This window comes from Manacus vitellinus, unplaced genomic scaffold, assembly GCF_001715985.3.
Source record: "Manacus vitellinus isolate BGI_N305 unplaced genomic scaffold, ASM171598v3 scaffold_32_pilon, whole genome shotgun sequence".
NCBI lineage: Eukaryota > Metazoa > Chordata > Aves > Passeriformes > Pipridae > Manacus > Manacus vitellinus.
Genome location: NW_021940460.1, coordinates 5,298,964 through 5,319,701, shown reverse-complemented (window position 1 = coordinate 5,319,701; position 20,738 = coordinate 5,298,964). Strand labels below are relative to the sequence as shown.

Below are 20,738 nucleotides of genomic sequence, written 5' to 3'. Positions count from 1 at the left end.
TCTACTACTATTTACTCTTTTACAAATGCTGTTCTCCTGTCACTGCTTTCCACTGTGGCTGGTGCATTGGAAAGAGCTGCTGAGGGCTGGTTCTTTCATTTTAAATATTAAGGTTTGTGATTGGGAAGTTTTTATTGCTTTTTCCCCCCCCTCTCCTGCTGCTACTAATTGCATTCACTGCAGTCTTGGGACAAAGCATTTAAAAAAAAAAATAAAAGAAAGCTAAAGCTCTGGAGTTCTGTAACATCACAGCCCCTTAGTAACAAACTGCAACTTTGGTTTCCCTCTGAGCCTTAGAGAAAATATGAGGGTTTGTGTCCTCCAGGGTGAAATGGCTGCAGAAGGCAAATCATGTGGCGAAGCCCTTGCTGAGAATATTCTTATTTCAGCTCCCTAGAGCTGAAAAAAACTAAGGAGAACCAAGAATGGGGCACTTACTGGTTTCTGAAGAAGTGAAAAATCCAATAAATGTGGCTGACTCTGTGCAGAGGCAGTATCAGGTTTTATAGTGAATAAAGTAAAAATACACACCTGTACATCCTGTAAATGCTCTGTGACCTCTGAGCTCATGTGGATTCTGCTAAAGAGAAAGGCATTTATGTATGGACACCAAACCATGTGCTGTTGGAGAGCAGTGGGTACATAGTACAGGAGTACTGATTTCCCTCTTTGCCACACTAAGCAGAGGTGCCTGTGGAATTAAGTGTCTTCTGGACTGAATGGTCAAGTGAGCATTGCTTGGTGGGATAAATCCCAGTGAAGGAGCCTCCAGCCACGTGGCTGAGCCAGGTGCTGTCAGTTGTGACTGGCTACTCTGGTTCATTTGTTCTGCAGTGCTGTTACCAACCCACATGTTCCTCCCTGGCTATTTATTTAATCTGTGTAGGCTTCAGTTCCTTCTTCCATAGCTCCCAGTGAAACAACAGCCATTAAGTGTGTGATATACTCTACCTGCAGTGCTCTCCAGCTCTGTAAGAGAGAACCAGGAGGCCTGACTGAGTCCAGGTGCTGATCCTTGCTGGGCAGGCTGGTGCTCAGCACACAGACCTGCAGGTAATGGGAGAGTTCCCAGGTGCTGGTCCCTGGGCAGGATGGTGTGTGTTGTCAACAAGACCAGCCTGAATGAGTTTCCCATGCCTTGTCCTACTTCAAGTGTCTACTTGTTTGAGCTCTGTTCCTTCCCTGGAGTAAAGCAGGGGCAGCTCAGGAGTAATGGGAAGGGGAGCCAGGTTGTGCTTGGCAAAAGGGGAGTAGTGTTGGGCAATGCAGTGCTGCTCTCATCACCTCTGTTTTTCTCTTGCCCAGCTTTGGGGTCATCCCAAGCACCCCACTGGCCATTCACACACCTCTGATGCCAAACCAAAGTATTGATGTCTCCCTGCCCCTCAACACTCTGGGACCAGTCATGAAAATGGAACCTCTGAACAACCTCCAGGTAAGAGTTGTCTCTTTCTGGGCAGGGGGGAGATGAGCTGGTGCTCAGCCCAGTTTGTTTGGCCCAACATAGTGTGGTAAGACTCTAGTCACAAAATACCACATGGATTTGGTCCATGAGTCTGCCCAAAACTTAGTCCAGTTCCTTTCTCTAGTCTCTCTCAGAAGGACTGAAACAGAGACTTAGTGAATTTTGTGAATTTTCAAGCACCTCAAGCTTGAAAAACTTGCACCTGTGTAGATTAAAATCTTTGTACCAGTAACACTGTTCCATAAACTGGGCATGAGGTTTGGTTGGACTTATGAACTGGAGCTGGTCTGAGCAGAGCAAGTGCCTGTGGTGGAGCAGGCAGCGAGAGCTGTCAATGAGAATTGAGGCAATTAAAGGAATTGCAGGAAAGATGGCAACTGCTGAGTGATTAATATTTCTCTAGTGCTCTTAAGTACCAGGGTGCTTTATAAAGGCATTGGCACATCTCTGCCCCAGATAGCTTAATCCAAGGCAAATGATGTGTTCCAGGAAAGGCAGAGGAGAAATGACGTAAGCAGCCGATGTTTCATTAATGAGGGTGTTGGTGCACGGCAGGGACAGCATTCCCCAGAGGAGGCTCTTTATCAGATTGGGCTGTCAATCTGATAAAGACAGGACAGATCCAGGGAGATGTTCCCCTCTGCTTTGGACCAGACTGTCTCCATCAGTCCTGGCGTGCCTCAGGGGCAGTGGGCTGGAAGTCATCAGGCAGACAGCTCTCCCTGGAAGGAGGCTCTTCCCCTCTGCTGCCATGTGCAGCCACTCTGTGGAGCAGAGTTCAGCAACTCCTACCTCTGCTCTGGGCAAGCTGTGTCCTCCAGGATGATATTCCCAGTATCCCCAAAGATGCAGTTAACTTGGCATTGTAGCACCTCTCACTCACCTCAAGTCTCCAGGAGATGGAACTGGGTTGGGTTCCTGTAGCGTAGCAGCCCATAAAGGGGAATATTTTGAAGCAGCTCATTCTCTTTTTAGATTAAGAGAATGCAATGGAAGTTACTATTTATTCTGCCTGAGCAACTGTTTTTTCCCTTCTTTTGACTTCCATTCTGGGGCTTATGACTTATTGATGAGTCTTTGGGCAAACAGCTTGAAATAGCTCCTCTGGCACTCAAACGAGCAGTCCTACACCGAGCGCAGTCATGCGATGGGGGAGCACGCAGACAGTGAATGAATTACATGGTGTGGCTTCCACAGAGGGCCCTTCCAGCCTCGGGGAAAAACTGGGCTCCCTCTGTGTCCAGGTCATGAGGATGAGGTTCCATTGCTGCATTTGGGTCAGCTGTGGTAAAATCTGCCTCCTGCTCCGAAGGAAATTTGGAAGTCTCTAGGAGGTGACAGTCCCGCTCAGCCTCCGTAACACCAGGGACTGTCTCAACAAGGCAGCCTCAAGTTGCTGCTTCCTTTGATCAGCAAGGAAGTGAAGTATTTGGGTTATTAAATCTCTGAAGAAATGGGAATGCAGTTTGTTTCTTGTAGCTTCTTCTGCTAGAACAAAGCAAGGAGAAAACATGGGAGGAAACCTCCAGCCACCTTCTATTGAGACAGTGGAGCATTCATTAGTGCCAGACTCAGTTGCTAATTTGCTAAAGCTCTCATTGCCACAGAATTTGGCTGCCCTTTTACAATTGGGGAAGCTGCCATATGGAGTAATAGTATATTTCTCTGCAAAGAGTTGAATCACAATAGCAGATGCCAAGTTAAAAAGAGCACTCCCCTTACTTTTTTGACAGCAGTGGGTTTGATGGAGTTCTGTCACTGCCCTGACAGCCAAGGCTCTGGTTTTGTTTTGTGAGTTCATGTAGAAAGGGTTGAAACATTCAGAAATCGTTTTGGTGACCTACTTAGGGAACAATTTATAGCATAATATAGGAGTAGAGAATACAAATGTTCCTGTATTCATTGAAGAACCAAAACACTCATCAAGTTGAATTTGCTTAATGCGTTTTTTCTGAGCTGGGGAACATTGGAGCAGATGCAGGGCTGATTTGAACCTGAGGACCTTATGTTCATCTCCTATTCTGGTGGGGGTTTTTTTGTTTTAGTAACAAGAAAAATGAGTCCTGAAGTAACCAAACTGATAGCTTTCAAGTTTTTGTCATGTTAATTAGAAACTTCAAAGACTAGTTCTACATTCTTTAGGCAACTGTTTCAGAAGTAATGAATTCAGGTCTTGTTCAGGTTATTTTTATTACCATTTCTAATCTTTCACCTGATACAGCTCATTTAATCTTAACATTTGTAATCATGGAAAGAAACTAAAATATTTGACAAGGTAACAAAAAAGCCACTTTTGCAAGAAGATGAGGAAGACTGAAATATTTTCAGAGGCTCACTTAGGTAAAATATAACTGAGTCTTCTGTTTGCCAGTGACCTTGCATCTTGTGAAACTCAATGCCAAGTTTCTCCCTCACATCCCAAATTAGAGATGATAATTTTCTTGACCCGTTGACTCAGATTTAACCCCCAGTCAAACAGAGATTTATTCAAAGAGTAAAGACAGAGTTAGACTGGACCCAACACTGTAGGGCTGAACAAACTCCAATCCCTGCTCGCTGGTTCATCTCTCACTTCTTAGAGATTAAAAATCTGCTGTCAGGTGCCTTTGGAGTGTGCCTGTTGCTGAAGAAAATCTGATTTAATTGTTTGTGTACTGCCAACTTCTGCTGGGGGACACTCTTGTAGTGCCTTGTCAGCATTTTGGAGGCAACCTGGCACTTGTGGGTGCTGTGTTCCCCTGCCCAGAGCCACCTCTGCAGAACATGGCATTTGTAAATGCTAACAAACTCTTGCCCAGAGGTTCTTGAGAGGCTACATTGAACTTCCTGAGTGTTTGCCAGCCATGGAGATGACTCTGGTAGTTGTACAGGCTTGCCTGGGTCCTTTACCTGCCTTTTCACAATCAAAGCAGTGATACCCCTCTGGTGACATGTGGGCTGTTAGGGTCACACCTGGTGGAAGAGTTGGGCTGAGTGAGGTATATTTGCCACCACGTGTTTGAGACTTTCAGCTCTCAAAGAGGAAATTGTGTTTTTTGAAATAGGGATTTGCACCGGTGAGGAATATTAACTCTTTTCAGATATTTTGAGTCAAATTTGGAGTTAGAAAATGACCGGGTTGAGAACCTTTCTGTGCTAAAGTGAACCACTGTCCCTAACAAACAGCCTTTTAAGGGCTATGAAATGCTGTGAAATTGGAATACCCATCTAGGGGCACAAGAGTTGCTCCCCTAACCCTGGAAATAGGTGAAGTGGAGCCAACCTGCTGCAAGAGTTTCAGAGCTCAGGCCTGGCCTGTCATAGCACAGATATGGTAATCTCTTCTGTGAGGTGACAATCCCTTGCAGGAGACAATACAATTGAAAACAAGCTGCAGGGGCTCCTGGAGCAGTAGCAGGGCTGCCTGAGGCTGGAGCCACCCCTTGGGACCCACATTCAGAATTCCCCATCAGTGTGTCCCATTCTCCAGCATTACCTGCTGTTTGTTGCACCTACTGAGCCATGCAACTGAAAGCAGCATAGCTTCAGTTTTCCAAAATGCCTGTGAGATGATCTGATGAGCATGGAGAGGGAAGAATCCACCAGCTGCATTTCTCTCTGGAAAGTGGCACTTTGAAACACAAACCTCTCCCTTGCTGCTGAGCAGTGTGAGGTGCAGAACGCTTCGGTTTCTTGCAGTGAGTTTGGCAAAGGGTTTTTCTAAAGGCAGAGGAAGGTGCAGCTTCTTCATTGAGGAAAATACTGACCTTGCTCATGCACTAGATCGTGCTTATCCTTCCACACCCAGCTCTGCGGTAACTCATCGCCTGTGCTCCTCCTCGCAGTGCAGAACCACTGGAGCTCTCATTCATCAGAGCTGTTAATGTATCTCAGGGCACAAACAGAGCACTCAGTACTTGGAAACAGATTTCACACATTCAGCTCTCCATGAAAACAAAGTGTGAGCAGCAAGTCCAGCCAGCAGATGTTCACCCTCCAGAGCCTCCTTGATAAACGACACCGTATCTGCCCGTGTGTGAGCTGTGTCAAAATCACTGACCAACCACCACACATCAGCCTGGGGTGGCTAGAGGGGGAAGGTGCTTCGTTGGGTTTGTTGCCTAGGTTATATTTTAACAGTCTGTACTCGTGAGAGTCTTACTTCAGCAAAGAATCCTCCTGGGAACTCCCTGAATTAGGGACTTGGATCACAGCGTGGCGTCTGCGGCCAGTTCCTGACTCGGCTGGGAAAGCTGTTGGTTTGCTGGTTAAGGGCCCGTCTGCCACATGGTGCAGCATATTTGATAAAATGTGCATTTTGAACTCCAAGTACAGCAAGGCACACGACAGTGTAACCCTCCCAGTAACTCTGTGTTCCCTGACCATTGACGTAACCCAGCCTTGCTGCCTGTGCCCCGCTCCAGGCTCCTGCCTGGAGGCAGAGCATCCGCCTGGCAGCGGCTGCAAACACCCCTAGGATCCCAAGAACCCTCCCTGTCACACCAAATGAAGTGAAGGAGCAGCATTCCCTGGGGGTATGTGACAGGCAGAGCAGCAGACTGTCACAGAACAAACCGTGACCTTGTGCTGGCAGAGGTAAAAAAGGCTCTGCAGTGGAGAGTTGTTCTCGCCTTGACAGTTTGGCTGTTACCAGACTCTAAAGCAAAACCCAACTTGAAGTAAATCCTTAATTTAGTGTAGGTGCTAATGGGATTCCAAGTGGGTATGTTGTGTACTTGCTGCTGATGGAAAGCATCTGTGTTGCTTTCAGACTTGACTTTGAAAGTCAGTTCTTATGCTCAAGTCTGGGATTTAAAGCATCAGAAACCTACACTATTGAAGAAAATAGCTTAACCTTGTTCTTGTGAGGTACCTCTTCCCCAAAATACCATATGTTGGCTCTCAGAGAGTTGCACTTCAAGGAAGGTCACCAGAAGGGTGCTTGTGCTACAAGGTGAGCAAATATGTTCCAGGGGTTATTTCTAGAGGTGCTGGTTCCTCTAGTCAGATCACGAACTAGACATAAGTGATTTGAAACCCTGTGCCAGTTTTTAGTGGGCTCACACCTTTTCATCAGTGAAGCATCACACAAAAATCTGTCACCTTTTGACTTCTATCCCTCAGAGCTTTGTAGGCTGCTTGACTAAATTCACAAGGTACTAATATTTTTTTTCCTCTTGAAAAGGTTGCTGATAGAAAGCCATTTTTATTAAAAATGCTTCTGTTTCAACTCTGAAATGTCTGAGGCTGAAGGTCTAGCTAGAGATTTAATAGTTCATGTCCAGGTCAGCAGGTTAAAGCTGCAGAGCCATGAGGAAATTTAGTGTGGACTGGAGGATTTATGGAATGCAAGTAGAGGTTTCTTTCGAGCGTGTCAAACCTGGAGAGACTTCTCAGCTACTGATATCACTTCAAATGTCATTGACTGTCTCAGGACAATGTTCCTACCTGAGGAGCACTGGATTTTTTTGGCAAGTTGCTGTTAGCTGCTCGGTTTCTTGCAGGCACTCCTGTGGATCTGCTTTGTGCCTGTGGTTGCTTTTGTAGCCTGTCAGATGGCATTGGATGCTCCTGATGTGGAGCAAAGCATGACCCTGGAAAGCTGCTATTGACTGGGAGAGCTTCTTAGCTTTTCCTTGGTGCAAGTTCCCCCATCCAGGTATCCGCAGGTGCCTTTTCATGGACCAGATTTTGTGGGCCACAGTGCTAACAGGGCATACCTGGCTTTTCAGGGGAAGTGTGGGGTGTTGAACGATGGAAGCTTATCTTGAAAAGCTCACCAGCCTTGTCCTGGTGCTGTGGGTTTAAGGAGACCGTAGCCTTTTCCTTTCCTGTTTGCAAAAGTTATTTGTAACAGCTGGTTCCTGCATCATTACAGATGCTTGCAAGGTGACACGTGATGTCATTACTGGACCCAGTGATGCAGTTTGGGAGGAAGGCTGGCATGTGGCTTGATTTTTCTTTACTGGGAAGAAATTGCACTTCAGAGCATCTTAATTGGGTAGCTCTCCAGAGTATAGCCAAAGCAGCTTACTCAGTATGTTTCTGCAGAGTTGAGAAGCAGGTCAGCAGATACCTTTTTATAGCATCCTTATAACTGCAGGGACAGGGTTGGCATATTAATTTGGAGTGTGCCTCCCAAACCGTGACTGGAGAGAAGGCTCTGCTTTCCAGCCCCTCTTGTAAGAAACTGCTGTTGTATGGCAACAACAATTAGCTACAAAAGCTAAGTAATCTCTGTTGTTCTAAGGCAAGGCAATTAATCATTAAATCAGAACTGGAAAAGATCCTGGGTCACGCAGTGTAGTCCCTGCTCTGCTTTGTTGTTTTTCTACAGTTCCTCTTATTGAGAGCATTGTCAAGGCTGATTTTAGATAGTCCAAGCACTGGAGCTTCTCTCTTCCTCAGAGGAATTTTGTGCTGCTTAATAATTCTCACTATCATTTTTCCCAGACATTTAGCCTAAATTTTCCTTCTTCTGGCTCATCTCCATGATTTATATCCAAGCATAGCATCTGGAATGGCTACACTGCTGTCCTTTCCCCAGCTCTCCCCTCCCAGACTTGGAGGTGTGTGTTTTTGGCTACTCACCCAGTGTGTTCAGTCACACATTTTGCAGAGGTGAATCACGTTAAATCCACCCACCAATCTGCTTTTACCCCCCTGGCTTTGGTGCCTCCAGCTCAAACACTGAACACTCCAACTCGTGAGCGTGACGCCAGCAATGGGAGCATGTAACAGCTCCCTGGTGCAGAGCACCATTGCCAATTTTTTTTCTCAGTTGCACCATCATTTACGTGGTTTTAGTGGGCTTTAAACTAATCCCTTCTTAAGCTGGCTTGCACTGTGGGAATTAAATTTGTTACCTTTACTGATGGCTGGAAGTAGAAACACCACAGACTGTCACATCTACCTTTCTGCAGTTCTTTGCACTTCTAGGACCTTCCCAGTTGCCAAAAGAGTTTGTTTGAGAGCTTGATCTCCTTTTACTTGTCCTCTGGCTTGTGTGCATGTCTAATCAGTTGTCTTGTGTTTGAATTCTCTGGTTTATTCCCCTCCCTTGTTTATCCACAGCTGGCTTTTACCAACATTTGGGGGTGTCTTTCTAAACTTGACACTGTGTGACAACAGATTTTCTCAGCAGGACACCAGTAAATTGTAATTAATGTCAATGGAGTTTGTCTTGGCATAAATCTTTGTAGCAGCCAACTTATCCCTTTGGCTCAGCGTTTAGCATGGTCTGGTTTGTGTTTCAGCTCGATGGCGAGTCAGAGAACTCCTTCTGGGGCTTTTCAAAGGAAGGAGGAGCTCAAATGTCTCCTGAAATTCCCCACACGGCCTCAATTCTGGGTCTTTCTTACAGACTTTAGGTTCCTTCGTTGGGAGCAATGGCAGGTGTGTGCTGAGCTGTACTCCCCTGACAGGCTATCGCTGCGCGGGCTGACGTGGGGAGAGCGTGAGAGGCATGGAAATAAAGCCCAGAGCTGCCTTTTTCTGTGCTACATTATGACAGTGCACTTCTCAGACCTCCAGTTTGCTCCTGCTTTTGTGCCCTCAGCTCTCAGCCTGGGGAGAACTGAAGGCAAGGTTGCTCTCTGTTAGCAGAGATTAGTGGGGAACATGGCAAGTGTGTGTGATAAAGGCAAACCAGTGCATCTCCCTGGCTGGCAGAGTTTAATGACACTGAGAATTAAGTCTTTTGTGAAGTGATCTTTTGTTGCCTGCCCTAATATCTCTGTGGCAGGGCTTTCTTCTTCCAGGAATCCTGTATAGCTTTCACTAAGGTAGAGGCAGGAGGCTTGGGAGATGCTGCAAGGAAGATGCGGGCAACAGACCCACTTGAGGCTCTCTAGAAAGTGTCTGGACTGAGACAGAGCTAATCAAAGAGGTGAAAAATAAGGAAATGAAGTTGCAAATAAACAATACACGGGGGTTTGGAGCTGGGGAGTTACAAGAGTGAGATGGCAAAGAGGGGTGCTGAAGAAGCTGATGTGCAATATGACAGACACAGTAGCATCTGTGTGCAGCCCAGAGCTGGGGATGTACCTTGGAAGTGTAAGGAGTGAGGAGAGGGAGAGGCTGGACAAGAGCAGGAAAGAGCAAGGATGCTGCTGTGAGCCCATCAGTGCAATTGGCTCTGAAGCAGCAATGGTGAAAGGCTCACAGGAGAAGATTGGGCAGCTTTTAGGGAAAATGGAGTGAGTGCAGAGGGCTGGGACCAGTCCTTGTCTGAAACTACCCAGAAGCTCAGTAACATCCCTCCAGGGAGTCTCACATTTGGAGATGGCCAATGCTCAGAGAGAGCACTCCAGGGTGATGAGCCTGTGTGAAACTTTGTGATCCCTTTGGATTTCCAGCTGATGGAGACTCTTTAACCTCCCTGTTTCTTCTCTAACAGGTGGCTGTGAAAAACAACATCGATGTCTTTTACTTCAGCTGCCTAATTCCTCTCAACGTGCTCTTTGTAGAGGATGGCAAAATGGGTGAGTGCTTTTAGGTCTGTGGTCAGGCTCCTCCAAGACAGATTGTGCTGGCAGTGCCCAGCTGGGTGCAGTTGTCTCATGGCTGAGATCAGTATGTGCTTGGCAATGACCTTCGTGCCAGTGCATCTCTCAGCCTGAATTGATCTGCTTTGGTAGCCTGCCCTTGTTGTCCTCCAGTTCCAAGAGCTGCCAGAACCTACATCTTCTGCTTTGATTCTCTCTGCCAGGCAAGGGACAGATCTGTTTTCTTTGAGGTGGATTTTTTGAGTATTGGTTTGGGTTGTTGTAGTTTTGGGTTTTGTTGTTTTGGGGGTTTTTTGAGGGTTTGATTCACTCAAGTGGGTCTAGAATTTGCCCCCATACCACTTTCACTGTAATTTTTGTATTCCTTTATTGAATTGTTGTTTGAATTGGCTGGGAAGTTACTTGAAAAGCAGCTTTCACTAACATAATCCTAAATGTGTGGATCTTGCTCCTTCTTGTCAAATCTTGCCTGTTCTTGGCTTGTAAACAGCTCATATGTTAAAGACTGTCTCTGTTTTTTGGGGGGCCAAAATCCATCAAAGCTCTGGTGCTTTTACAGTGAGACTGAGGTTGTTGTGGGAGCAAATCCTGGGTCTGTCCACAGCAGGGCAAAAAGTGACCACAAGCCCTTTTGTGTGTCTGCCTTGAAACATTCTGTGGTGTGTTAATTAATGCCGTGGCCCTTTGAGGATCCCACGGTGCTGATCGTCTCTCTCGTTTCTAGAGCGCCAGGTCTTCCTTGCAACATGGAAGGATATTCCAAACGAAAATGAGCTTCAGTTCCAGATTAAAGACTGTCACCTGAATGCTGGTGAGTAGCTTAATTCTCCCGTGCTGAGAGCACTTTTGATGTAGGGCCACTAAACATCACCTCATTAATATCACCTCGTTAAAATAACCTCATGGTTAATGAATAGATGACTTTTGAACAGAACAGCCTTGGCTTATGAACAGAGCAGCCTGGGATCCCAGGGCTTGTTTCAGTGAAAAATTTCAGCTGGGTCTCCATAAAAGCACATCTAAAATCCCAGGTCTTTGATTTTACCGATCTGTTTCTTCCTTTCATTCTGGGCCTTGTATTCTTGTTTTCTCTTTTATACTTTGCTTCCCTGCAAAGCTGCTCTTTAAATAGAGCTGAATACGGTGCTGGGGCTGTTAGGCAACCCTGTCTTGCTGCTGTGAGTTTTGGACAAGGTGTTCCAGCCCGACTTTAACCTTCTGCATCATCCTGGGCCACTCACTTCACTTTTTGGCAGCTCCTTTCTTCTTTTTGTTGTGAAAGAGTAACCCTGCATAACACTATAAGGTGGTGTAATGTCTGTGGAGGACAGGCCATGTGAGAAGAGCTTTGGTCTGCTGTTGTTAGCTGAGATATTGATGCATTTTGATGAAATTTGGTCCTGTTCAGTCTGTTTAGCCATCTAGTTACCTCTGTGAGCATCCTGCTTGTACGTATGACCTTACTACTGCTGAAGGATGATGGAGTGTAAAAGAGTGGAATGGGGCCAGTGTAGCAGCTTTGCTCCTGTTCAAAAGGTTCTGGACAGGAGCCAAGTGATTCTACCAAAAGCTGCTGTGTTTCACAAATGAAAGAAGTGTCCCTATTGATTACCAACCCTGTAACCTTTTTGTTCTCTCATGCCTGCTATTACACAATGAACACCCTCGTGCTTCAATTGCAGACAGAAACCATGGGTCTCTTTGTACTCATGATTATTACTATTTTGGAATATAAAAGATGGAGCACGGAAGAGGAGGAAAAAAATAGCAGCTGTTGGACCTTATGACTTGATTTCACTGTGGGGTTTCAAATGAGAACAACCTCGGGTGCCTCCCCCAGCCCTCCCTCTGCTCCCGGCCGAGCTTGGCATCGCCTCTCCCCCTGCACTGCAGAGCTGCTGCTGGTGGTGCCTTCTGCCCTGGCCATGTCCTGACTGCATCCAGGGCTCTTCATCGCCAATCAGAAATGCTAGAAGCTTCCCATGTTTGGTGTCAGAGTGCTGGCTAGCAGAGGATGTGGGTTGGGAGGGAGAGAGGAGGGGTGCATGGCTGGGAAGATGAGCCCTGGCAATCCTGCAGCCTGGCCTGGCCCCTTCCTCCCTCCGGAAGAAAATGCTATAAAATGTGGAGCGACAGAACGCTCCCCATTCCGGGAGGGTTTGCCAGTCCAGGCCTGCCTGAACTGGGGATACTCAGAGCAGAACATGTTCCCAGCTTGCAGGGAGAGGACGGGAACGCCGGGTGGTTTCTCTGCAGTGGGATCTGCAGGCACTGCCAGGCTCGGGCGGGAAGAGCCTTGGCCGCAGAGCCTCTCCCAAGAGCGATCCGTCACTCGGGATGCTGGGGGGTGTGTGGGATCTGCCAGCCTCTCTGGCTTGTGTGCTGCAGAAAGTGGGTCATGTCTCATAAACAGATTTCAAACCCTTCCATCCGCTGAAGGTTCCGTTTCTGGATTTCCGCTGCCGACACCTCCTCCCTCTTGCAGCTCCACCGGCCGCTCCCTTCCTTGACCGCCTGGGTTTGGGCACGGAGCAGGCCGGTAGCTTGCAGGAAGGATAACTAGGGAAATCTTGTGTGCTTGTCTTAGTCCCTTTGGATTTTATCTACCCTGGCTCAGTCCACTCACCTTGATGTCATCTGAGCAATACCCTCCTCTAGTTTCGACCATCCTGAGAGCATCGAGCTTTGCCTGTACAAGGATCAGCCAGAGCCCAAAACCCATGGGGTGCTGGCCTTCCAGCATCCTCAGGGATGGAGGCTTCTCACAGCATGGCAAGCTGCTGTTTGCAGTGGCAAAGGCAGAGTAAGCTGGATGAGCTCTGACAACAGTTGAATCCATCTTGCTACTAGTTTACTCCAGAGCAAGGGTGTGTCTGGCCACCTGCCACAGTCGGGTGATAATGTTTCAAGATTCACAGTCTTGATCATTTAAACCCAGTGAAAATAGTAGAAAAGACACTTCCTTTCTTCCAAGAAGAGCAACTCCGGGTATAAAACTTTTAGGAACTTGATCCCTTTGGAGGAAAGACCGGTTCATGTTCCAAAGACTCTCCTAGGAGAGGTGTCTAACCAGTTAAGCTCTCGATTTGGGCTCGGTTGTTCTGTTGCTCACTCATGACACACCACCACGTGCAGCTCACGTCACTGCACAGATTAGGGTTCACAGTGGTCATGTGGCAGAGCTGCACAAAACTCACTCCAGATTTCAGCAGCTCCTCTCCAAACGTGAGGAGATGCTGGGTTTGTGCAGTCCTTCAGCACAGCGAGAAGCTCGTGAGCACTGCTGGCTCCACAGAGGTGTGAGTTGTTATCCCTCCTTGCATGTGCTCAGATCACTGATTCATGCCCAGGATCACTGATTCATGCCCAGGATCACTAATTCATGCCCAGGATCAGTAATTCATGCCTAGCATGGGCCCACCCACTCGGTGGCGAGTGCTCAGGGACGCACCGTGCCATTCATGCTTCGGTCTCACCGATTCCAGCCTGGTGACGTGAATTCAGCTGTGAGCTAAAAATACCTCTGCTCCCAGCTGATGTGCCCTAAGGCAGCTCCACCAGCTACTTGGAGCTGTGGCTGCAGCAGGGTTTGGATGGAGCAGAGGGTGCCAAGCTGGGCTGCTGGGCAGAGGCTGATCAGGAGTGTGGTCCCTGCACCCTCGGTACGTGGCTTTCCTTCTCCCAGCTGCAAACAGCCTTCAGTTCCCTGAGTGTTCCCATCTGTGCTGCTTCTGCACCGTGTGAGAAGTGGAGCTTAAGTTCTGTGTGGATACACAGGAGCTAACCAGGGGATGCTGCTATTCTTCAGTGAAGAAACTGAAATTGTAATTTCTTTCTCTCTAAACCAAAGTGAGATAGGCTTGGAACAGGGATTTGTGAGGGGCTGGGGTTTTATCTGTCAGAAAAGCAGCTTGTGCGTTTCTTGTACATCCAGGGCTGTCTGTCACCGTGCAACAGTCACCTTACAGCACCTCCTGTGCAAACTGAAGGCTTTTCCTCAGGTTATTGCTTTTCTTCCTTCAAACAAAAAGGAGATAAACACAGTCAGTCAGCAGAGGTGCTTCTGTGGGAGTCTGTGCCTCTGTAGGTAAAAGATCCATCCTGTGCCCACAAGGCAAGCCAAAGAGGATTGATTTGAGCTTTGATGGCTTGCAACAGGGATGGCACAAAAAAAAGCTCCTTTGCCTGGCAGCTCACCCCAAAACAGTGCACAGGACAGCCAGAAAATCTTGGCTGCTGCAGGAAGCCCACAGCACAGCAAGCTGAAGCCAAGGGTAAGGTCCAGGCTGTGGGATGAAGGGCAGGTATCCTTAAGTGGGCAGAGCAGGCCACTCTAATCCATGACTCCAGCATCTTCATTTCCAAAAAAAAAAAAAGCAAATCCTGGACCTTTGAAGGTATTCCTGCTGTTCCCAGTGACTCAGTGAGAGATGAGTGCTTAATTCTGGATTTGGGGGTTGGATTCCCAGGGGTGGGAGCTGGCACTGGCCTGAGGCTGTTCCTGAGGGCTGTATGGCCACGGAGGAGCCAGTCTGGAGCTGTATCATGGGACCAAGGTGTTCTTAGGATGCATGGCACATCTGAAATTCATTAGAGCCGTTTCATGCACCTGCCTCTTCGGAAGAGGTTGGGATAGTTCCGTGGAGAAAACTTTATTCAGAAATAATGAAAGCACAAGGTCATTGTTACAGCCCAGCATCCTCATCTCTTATGAATCCAGCACTAAATTAATTGATTTGGGGAGGGTTTTAATGAACATTCAAGAATCTAGTGCATGAAAATAGATTCCTAGTCTGTTATAGCTCTAATACTCTGGGTGCTTTTGGTGCAACTTAGACCATCTGAGATTTCCTCTGTAATTGAGTGTGCACTAAAGCTCAGTTTGACTTGTTTACACTGTTTTTAAAATGTGCTAAGTTTGACTAAATTTTAAAGGATCACCACATTAGGATATGCAAATCAGATTAGCTAAATGTTTTTCTTTTTTTTTTTTTTTGGTAATTCTGCTTACCCAAACCCACAGAGTAAAAGAGGACAAGCTGGCTTGCACATGAAGACTGAGTGCCATTAAATGGGAGGCAATTAGTTGCTGTGCTGTTCAGCAGTTCTAGGAATTTTGGTTTTACTTGCTTATTACTTGTCCACAATTTGGTGTGAAACAGCAGCTTTTGTGTTTGGAGTTGGATGTGGCTTTATTGGTATGCAGTGGTCACTTTGTTTTTCTCCCTTGAGTAATTTGCTAATGCCAGAACAAAGAGAAATTGGATTTTTTTGATGAAACAACCTGGGGGACAATCATACACAAGCTTCTGTGGTATGTTGTTTTCTTCTGTGTGTGCAAATCTTGTACCTGATAGTTTTATAAATTACAGCACTAGTGCATATTACATGTCTTGAAAATTAATGAACTGTCATCATATTGCCCCAAGTGCCTCCCCCCTGCATCAGAGTCTGCATTTTGTATTTGAATGCAGTTCTTGGCTGGATGCTCAGAACCATTGAGGTGGTGCTGGAAATGGCATGGGGATGTTCTCAGCTACCACAGCATAAAATATAGTCATTAAATTTTCCTTTCTGATATCCAGGGCTTGTTGCAGAATGCCACCAAGTTCAGAAAAGGTGTATTGTTGATGTTGACTGTGAATTATTGCATGTCCTTCACAAAAACCCCGTGGTTGCCAGTTGGTCATCTTGGCTGTTTGAGTTCAGAAGTGAAGTTCTTAAGCTGATGGGTAGAATATTTAAGCATGTCCTTTGCTTTACCCATAAGGAAAGTGCCGTTAAAAAGCATTGGATCACTTCAGTGCAAGGGAGGAGAGGTTGTCCAGCTGTTCTCCCCTGCGTGCCTGTGTTTCCTTGTGCATTATTTAATTGCTGATCTGAGGTAAAGAATTCTGTTTAGAAAGCAAAAGAAACAAACCCAAAAACCCAACCCTGAAAGATGAACTGATGTTAGAAGTTTCCCTGGCCCTGGTGATGGGCAAATCTCCCTGTGTCCTTACATTTCACTTCAGGAAGGTTGTGAGAACAATCCCTGAGCCAAAAGAAAAAGCCCTGCAGGAAGTTGCTGCGCAAGGTCAGGTGTGGACTGTGCATCTGCCAAAGGACTCATGTGCTCTGGTTTGCAGAGTCACCAACCCCCAGGGTCACTCAGCCCTCCTCCTGCCTCGCTGGGGCTCTGGTGGGTGCTGTGCTCTGGCTGTGCAGAGCTGGGCTCAGCTCTCTGCTCCCAGCAATAACTGCCTGGGTTTATTAGGTTTTTTTTAAAGGCTGTGCTGTCACATGGCATTAGCGGTCCTGCCTTCAGCCAGGCACAGCCTGGCACTGTTGCTTAGCAACTCTGATGATCTCCAAAATCCAAATTCCTGATACTTCAGAGAGCAGGAGGGACGGGAGATGCTACCTGTGGGGAGAGGGGGTCAGCTCTGGCCAGTCCCCAAATCGGTGCTGAGAGAGGTGGCAGGAGGAGTTGGACAAGCCAAGCATCAGCTCCAGCCTGCTCACGTTGGTGGGGGTACCTGGCTGAGGCAGGGCATGTTTTGGTTGGGCTTTTTGCTCTCTTCAGAGGGTGACTGAGGTCAGACAGGGAAGCAGAAAACAGGCTTTCCTAGGAATTGCCCTGCCTCACTTTCCCTCCTTGTATCCCCTTACAAGCATGTTCCTCCTTGGAAACCTGCCCCTCAGCAAAGGCTGTGGATGTTTAAATTGCAAGAGGAGCCATCACACAAGGGGTTTGGCATAAGAGCTGCTGCTCTGCAGCCCCATCTCACCAACTGTGCTCCCAAAGCACAGCTCCCCTCCTCTGCCATCACACCGTGGGATGGGGTAGCAGCCTCACAGCTGCCAAAATTACAGCTGCTCACTTGCAGCTGTGCTTCCAATCCTGCACCCCCTGGTCCCCAGGGAATGCCTTTTTTCCAACAGCATCCCCCAGTGGAGGGGAGACTGCTGTGGCCGATGTAATGATGGCAGGAGAAACTCCTTGCCAGTAGTTCCACCTTCAGGATACATGTCCAGGGGGGTGAGGTTTAACCCACAGCCTGTTAAAACTGGGCAAACAAAATCCCGTTTAATTTCAACGTCCCTCTCCGACAAGGATGTACCCTCTGAGCAGGTGCCTGTGCTGGACACTGAGCCCTCACAAACCCTGCAGGCTGCTCTCGCTCTGGGGGGAATGAGGAGATGGGAATTTAAGCTTCCTCCTCGCTGGGTGATGTCTCTCCCAGCCACACTTTCTGTGAGGGGACTGCTCTGCATTGCCTGTTTCCTTAGTCTGGATGAGTTTGTTGTGTAGAGGAGGAGTATGGGTGGGAGGAGGAGACAGGGAATGAGGGGTTTTAAGCAAAAGATCTCATTAGTTACTTATATCTGCCAGTTTCCATAGTAACTGGGGAAGAGAGGAAGCCTAAATCTGAGTGTGTCTGGGTAGCTGGATGCCTGAACCGTCCTCGACCCGTGTGTAGCTCTCTGAAGCCTGGGGAGCAGCGGGGCTCAGCGAAGGGTCCAGGCTGCCCATGGAGCCGCTCCACAGCTCTGGTTATCAGCCCTGCCCTGGGGAGAGACAGCGGATCCAAGTCTCTGCATCAGGGTATGGATTTGTGGGGCCCTTTCTTTCCTCCTTCCACCATTCCCTGGTGCATGAACAGGCTCTGCTGTCCCCCCTTTAATCCCCCCGTGTGCCAGCACAGACTTGTGTCCGTTCTCAAATCTGGCACAGGCAGATCTTGGTGTTTGTAGGGGCAGGGGTGGATTAGAGCTGCAGGGTTACTTTGCTGCTTCTCTGCTGCTGTCCTGCTCCCTGTGCTCCTTGAGATGGAAACTACATTTCCAGTCTCTGGGCGTTCAGTGCAAGCTGGTTTAAGGCTGTTTCTCTCCCTTGTTTTTTGTCAAAAGTACCCAACCTGCTAGTAATGGCCCAGCAGGGAGTTAAATTTCTCTTATTGGGCACCAGGAATAGGAATTTGCCAATGATGCTTATCAGATGTGGTGTCTTCCTCCCTGAGCCTTCCACCCAAAGTGTGGATGTGCCCCTTTCCTGGCATCCAAAGTCTGAGCTTTGCTCTTCTCTGTGCTGAGAAACTCCTTGGCATCCAGAGATTGCTGGTGTCAGCCTTTGTGTTCTGTGTATTTGCCTCTGTTCTGGTTTCCTCAAAAGGTCCCGTAGAAATAATGTGTGTCATGATGACATCCATACAGGTCTGCAGGTGAAATCACATATCAGCTGAGGTCAGGCTGTGTGATAAAACTGTATCACAGCCCTGTGACGTCTAGAGACATGTCTGTGGGTTTCTACCTTTCAAGAAATTGCTTGAAAATAAAGGAAAGTATTTTTACTGCCTTGTATGACATTGATTTGACCAGAAGTGTCTGCGTGCGAGGGAAGCAGGAGGGAGCTGTCAGGGTTGGGACAGGACCTCAGGGAGTGATCTTTGTGCTTTTCCAACTTCTTGTTCTGACCTTTGACTGCCTCCAGGTTAGCCTGCCTGCAGCTGATTGGGGGTTATGGATAAAACAGAGTGCTCTTACCCTCTGAGCTGCCTTGAGAGTCTTGCCTTGATAAAGGCAGTAAGTCCTGAATGACCCAGAGCAGTAAGTGAAAGCCCTGTAAAATGGGCAAATACTTAGCAAAGGAGATCACAGCCTAAAAGAAAGAAGGTAGGTCCATGAAGCACATTGGAATTTTTATTCCTTGTGTCATGTTTGCTCCTGTCCCCAGGGAAGAAGTCAGAGTTTCATTGTGCACTTGCATCCTGGGAATGTCCCTCTGGGCTCTCCTGTTGCCGCAGATGATGAATCTGAATTAACAGATGTGTTTTTCTTCTTGCTTCTCTCTGAAGACACTGTCTCCAGCAAGCTGCAGAACAACAATGTCTACACCATTGCCAAGAGGAACGTGGAGGGCCAGGACATGCTCTACCAGTCTCTGAAGCTCACCAATGGCATCTGGATCTTGGCTGAGCTTCGCATCCAGCCGGGGAACCCGAACTACACGGTGAGGTGTCGGACCGTGGAGGGCACGTGGTGCAGGCTGGGATCCTGCTAACTCACCTCACATGCAGAGCAGCTTCTCCCCGCTCTGCCTAACGTGCTCATTTTGGGGGAGATCCTGTTAATTTGCCTGGGGGGGGTTAGGAGTGCCCACTGAACGGGGGAAGAAGTGAGGAACATCAGAATTCCGCTGCTGTGTTACCAGTGAGCTGGGACAGTGCCCGCTCAGCAATGAGCAGTTACTTGCCAAGGTTACCTGGAGATAAAGCCAAGAGATATTAGCAAGAAAGCATAGCCAGGATGCCCTTCCCCCTCTCACTGATGAGGGGTGATTTATGCCCTGCAGGGGAGACTGGCTGGATGTCAGAGCCTCTTTGGCCTCGTGCTGGCATCAGCCTGAGGCTGGTGGGAGGGATGTTCCCTGTCCTGCCTCGTGCACCCCTGTAACTGTTCTCTTTGACTTTGCTCCCTTTCTGAGGGCCTGTGTGTCTGAGTGTCCTGGTATTAGAGGATTTATCTCCCGTTGGAAGCTGTGCCAGGAGCTTCAAGAAAAACCTCTGGTCACCCACGGGGTGAAAGCAAGAGTTGGAAGGTGATTTAAAGTGTTTGCACAAAGATTGATGGCACAAGCCTGGTCTCAACCTGATCTTTGCTTTAGAGAGGGGTGACAGCCAAGTTTGTGTCCATCAGGACTGAGCAGCAGATCATTAGAAGCCCTTGGGTTTAGTGCTGGGATTTACAGCATGAGGACGAGCAGGTCCCTTGTCTCAGTTTGGGGCCATGTCCCCTTCCTCCATGCCTGCTGGGGCACCTGCATTTGTTAAGGAATTTGGGAACCCCTCAGTGGGAGTTTGCATTCGTGTACCTCTGAAAAGGCAGTTTGGGGTTGGTGATGGCGAAAGCAGTACCAGGGGAAGTATTCTCTGTGACTGTCATCATCCACATCCGTGGGCTGTCCAACCCATGCTGTAGGTCAGACATTTCCAGCTGCTTCGTGGACACTGGAAGCTCCTGCCTCCCTTTGCACCTCCACTAACCTCTCCTCTCCTCTCCACAGCTCTCCCTGAAATGCCGAGCTCCCGAAGTGTCCCAGTACATCTACCAGGCCTACGATGCCATCTTGAAAAACTAACAGGAGATCAGCCTGTGCCTCACCCTGCGGAAGGAGGGGGGGGAAAAAGGGGTCCCCAAATCCTCCTTCACCGCTAGCGCGGGGGGAAAAGCACTCGTAACTGGAAGCAGCTGTATTCATGTGTAGGATTTCAGTCAAAGGCACTGATTAAACAAGGTAGCAATTAGTATCCACGTGCTAACGATGATAGGGAACAAACCCCTTTGGTATTTTTAGCGTCCATGGAGTTTGTAACCACTGCTTCGACTACTCCCATGTCCCCCTCGCCCCCCACTCATCCGTTCTCGTGGGCTTCTCCATTTTGTGCCAATGTTCAGTGTTTTCTAAATGGCTTTAGGTGTAGTTTCGATTTTGTAAAATACCGCTCATTGGGGAAAAAAAACACAAAACAAAACAAAAAAAAAACCAAGCAAAAACCACACGTCTGCTCATTAAAACAAGGCAAAAGTGTCGAAAACATAACACTGCACTTTATTTTATATTTTTATACATTTTTTTTGAGTTTTTCTATTGTAATTGGCTCAAAGGGAAGGTGAATCCAAGGAAGCATTGGGAGCCCTGCAGGGACGCTGGGCTCTAGCAGGGTGAGCACGGCCTCGGGGAACCAGGAACAGAGCCATCAGTTCGGTCCCTAAAGAGGGGTTTTTATTACACTTGTGCTGGCAGA

At 47.9% G+C, this 20,738-nt stretch overlaps 1 protein-coding gene across 5 annotated transcripts in view; it reads left to right on the top strand.

Annotated features, from left to right (window-relative positions):
- Positions 1 to 20,528, top strand: part of AP2B1 (adaptor related protein complex 2 subunit beta 1) — a 77,732-nt gene extending 57,204 nt beyond the window's left edge. For 4 of the 5 annotated variants that reach the window (XM_029961332.1, XM_029961334.1, XM_018076725.3 and 1 more), the window contains 5 exons: positions 1,306 to 1,435; positions 9,843 to 9,927; positions 10,676 to 10,762; positions 18,789 to 18,943; positions 19,997 to 20,335. In XM_029961332.1, coding sequence (XP_029817192.1) covers positions 1,306 to 1,435; positions 9,843 to 9,927; positions 10,676 to 10,762; positions 18,789 to 18,943; positions 19,997 to 20,071 — 532 coding nt within the window. In that variant the 3' untranslated portion in view covers positions 20,072 to 20,335. Of the gene's footprint in view, positions 1 to 1,305; positions 1,436 to 9,842; positions 9,928 to 10,675; positions 10,763 to 18,788; positions 18,944 to 19,996 lie in introns of all 5 variants that reach the window. The other variant, XM_029961333.1, reaches the window with a different exon arrangement.
- Positions 20,529 to 20,738: the final 210 nt, after the last annotated feature.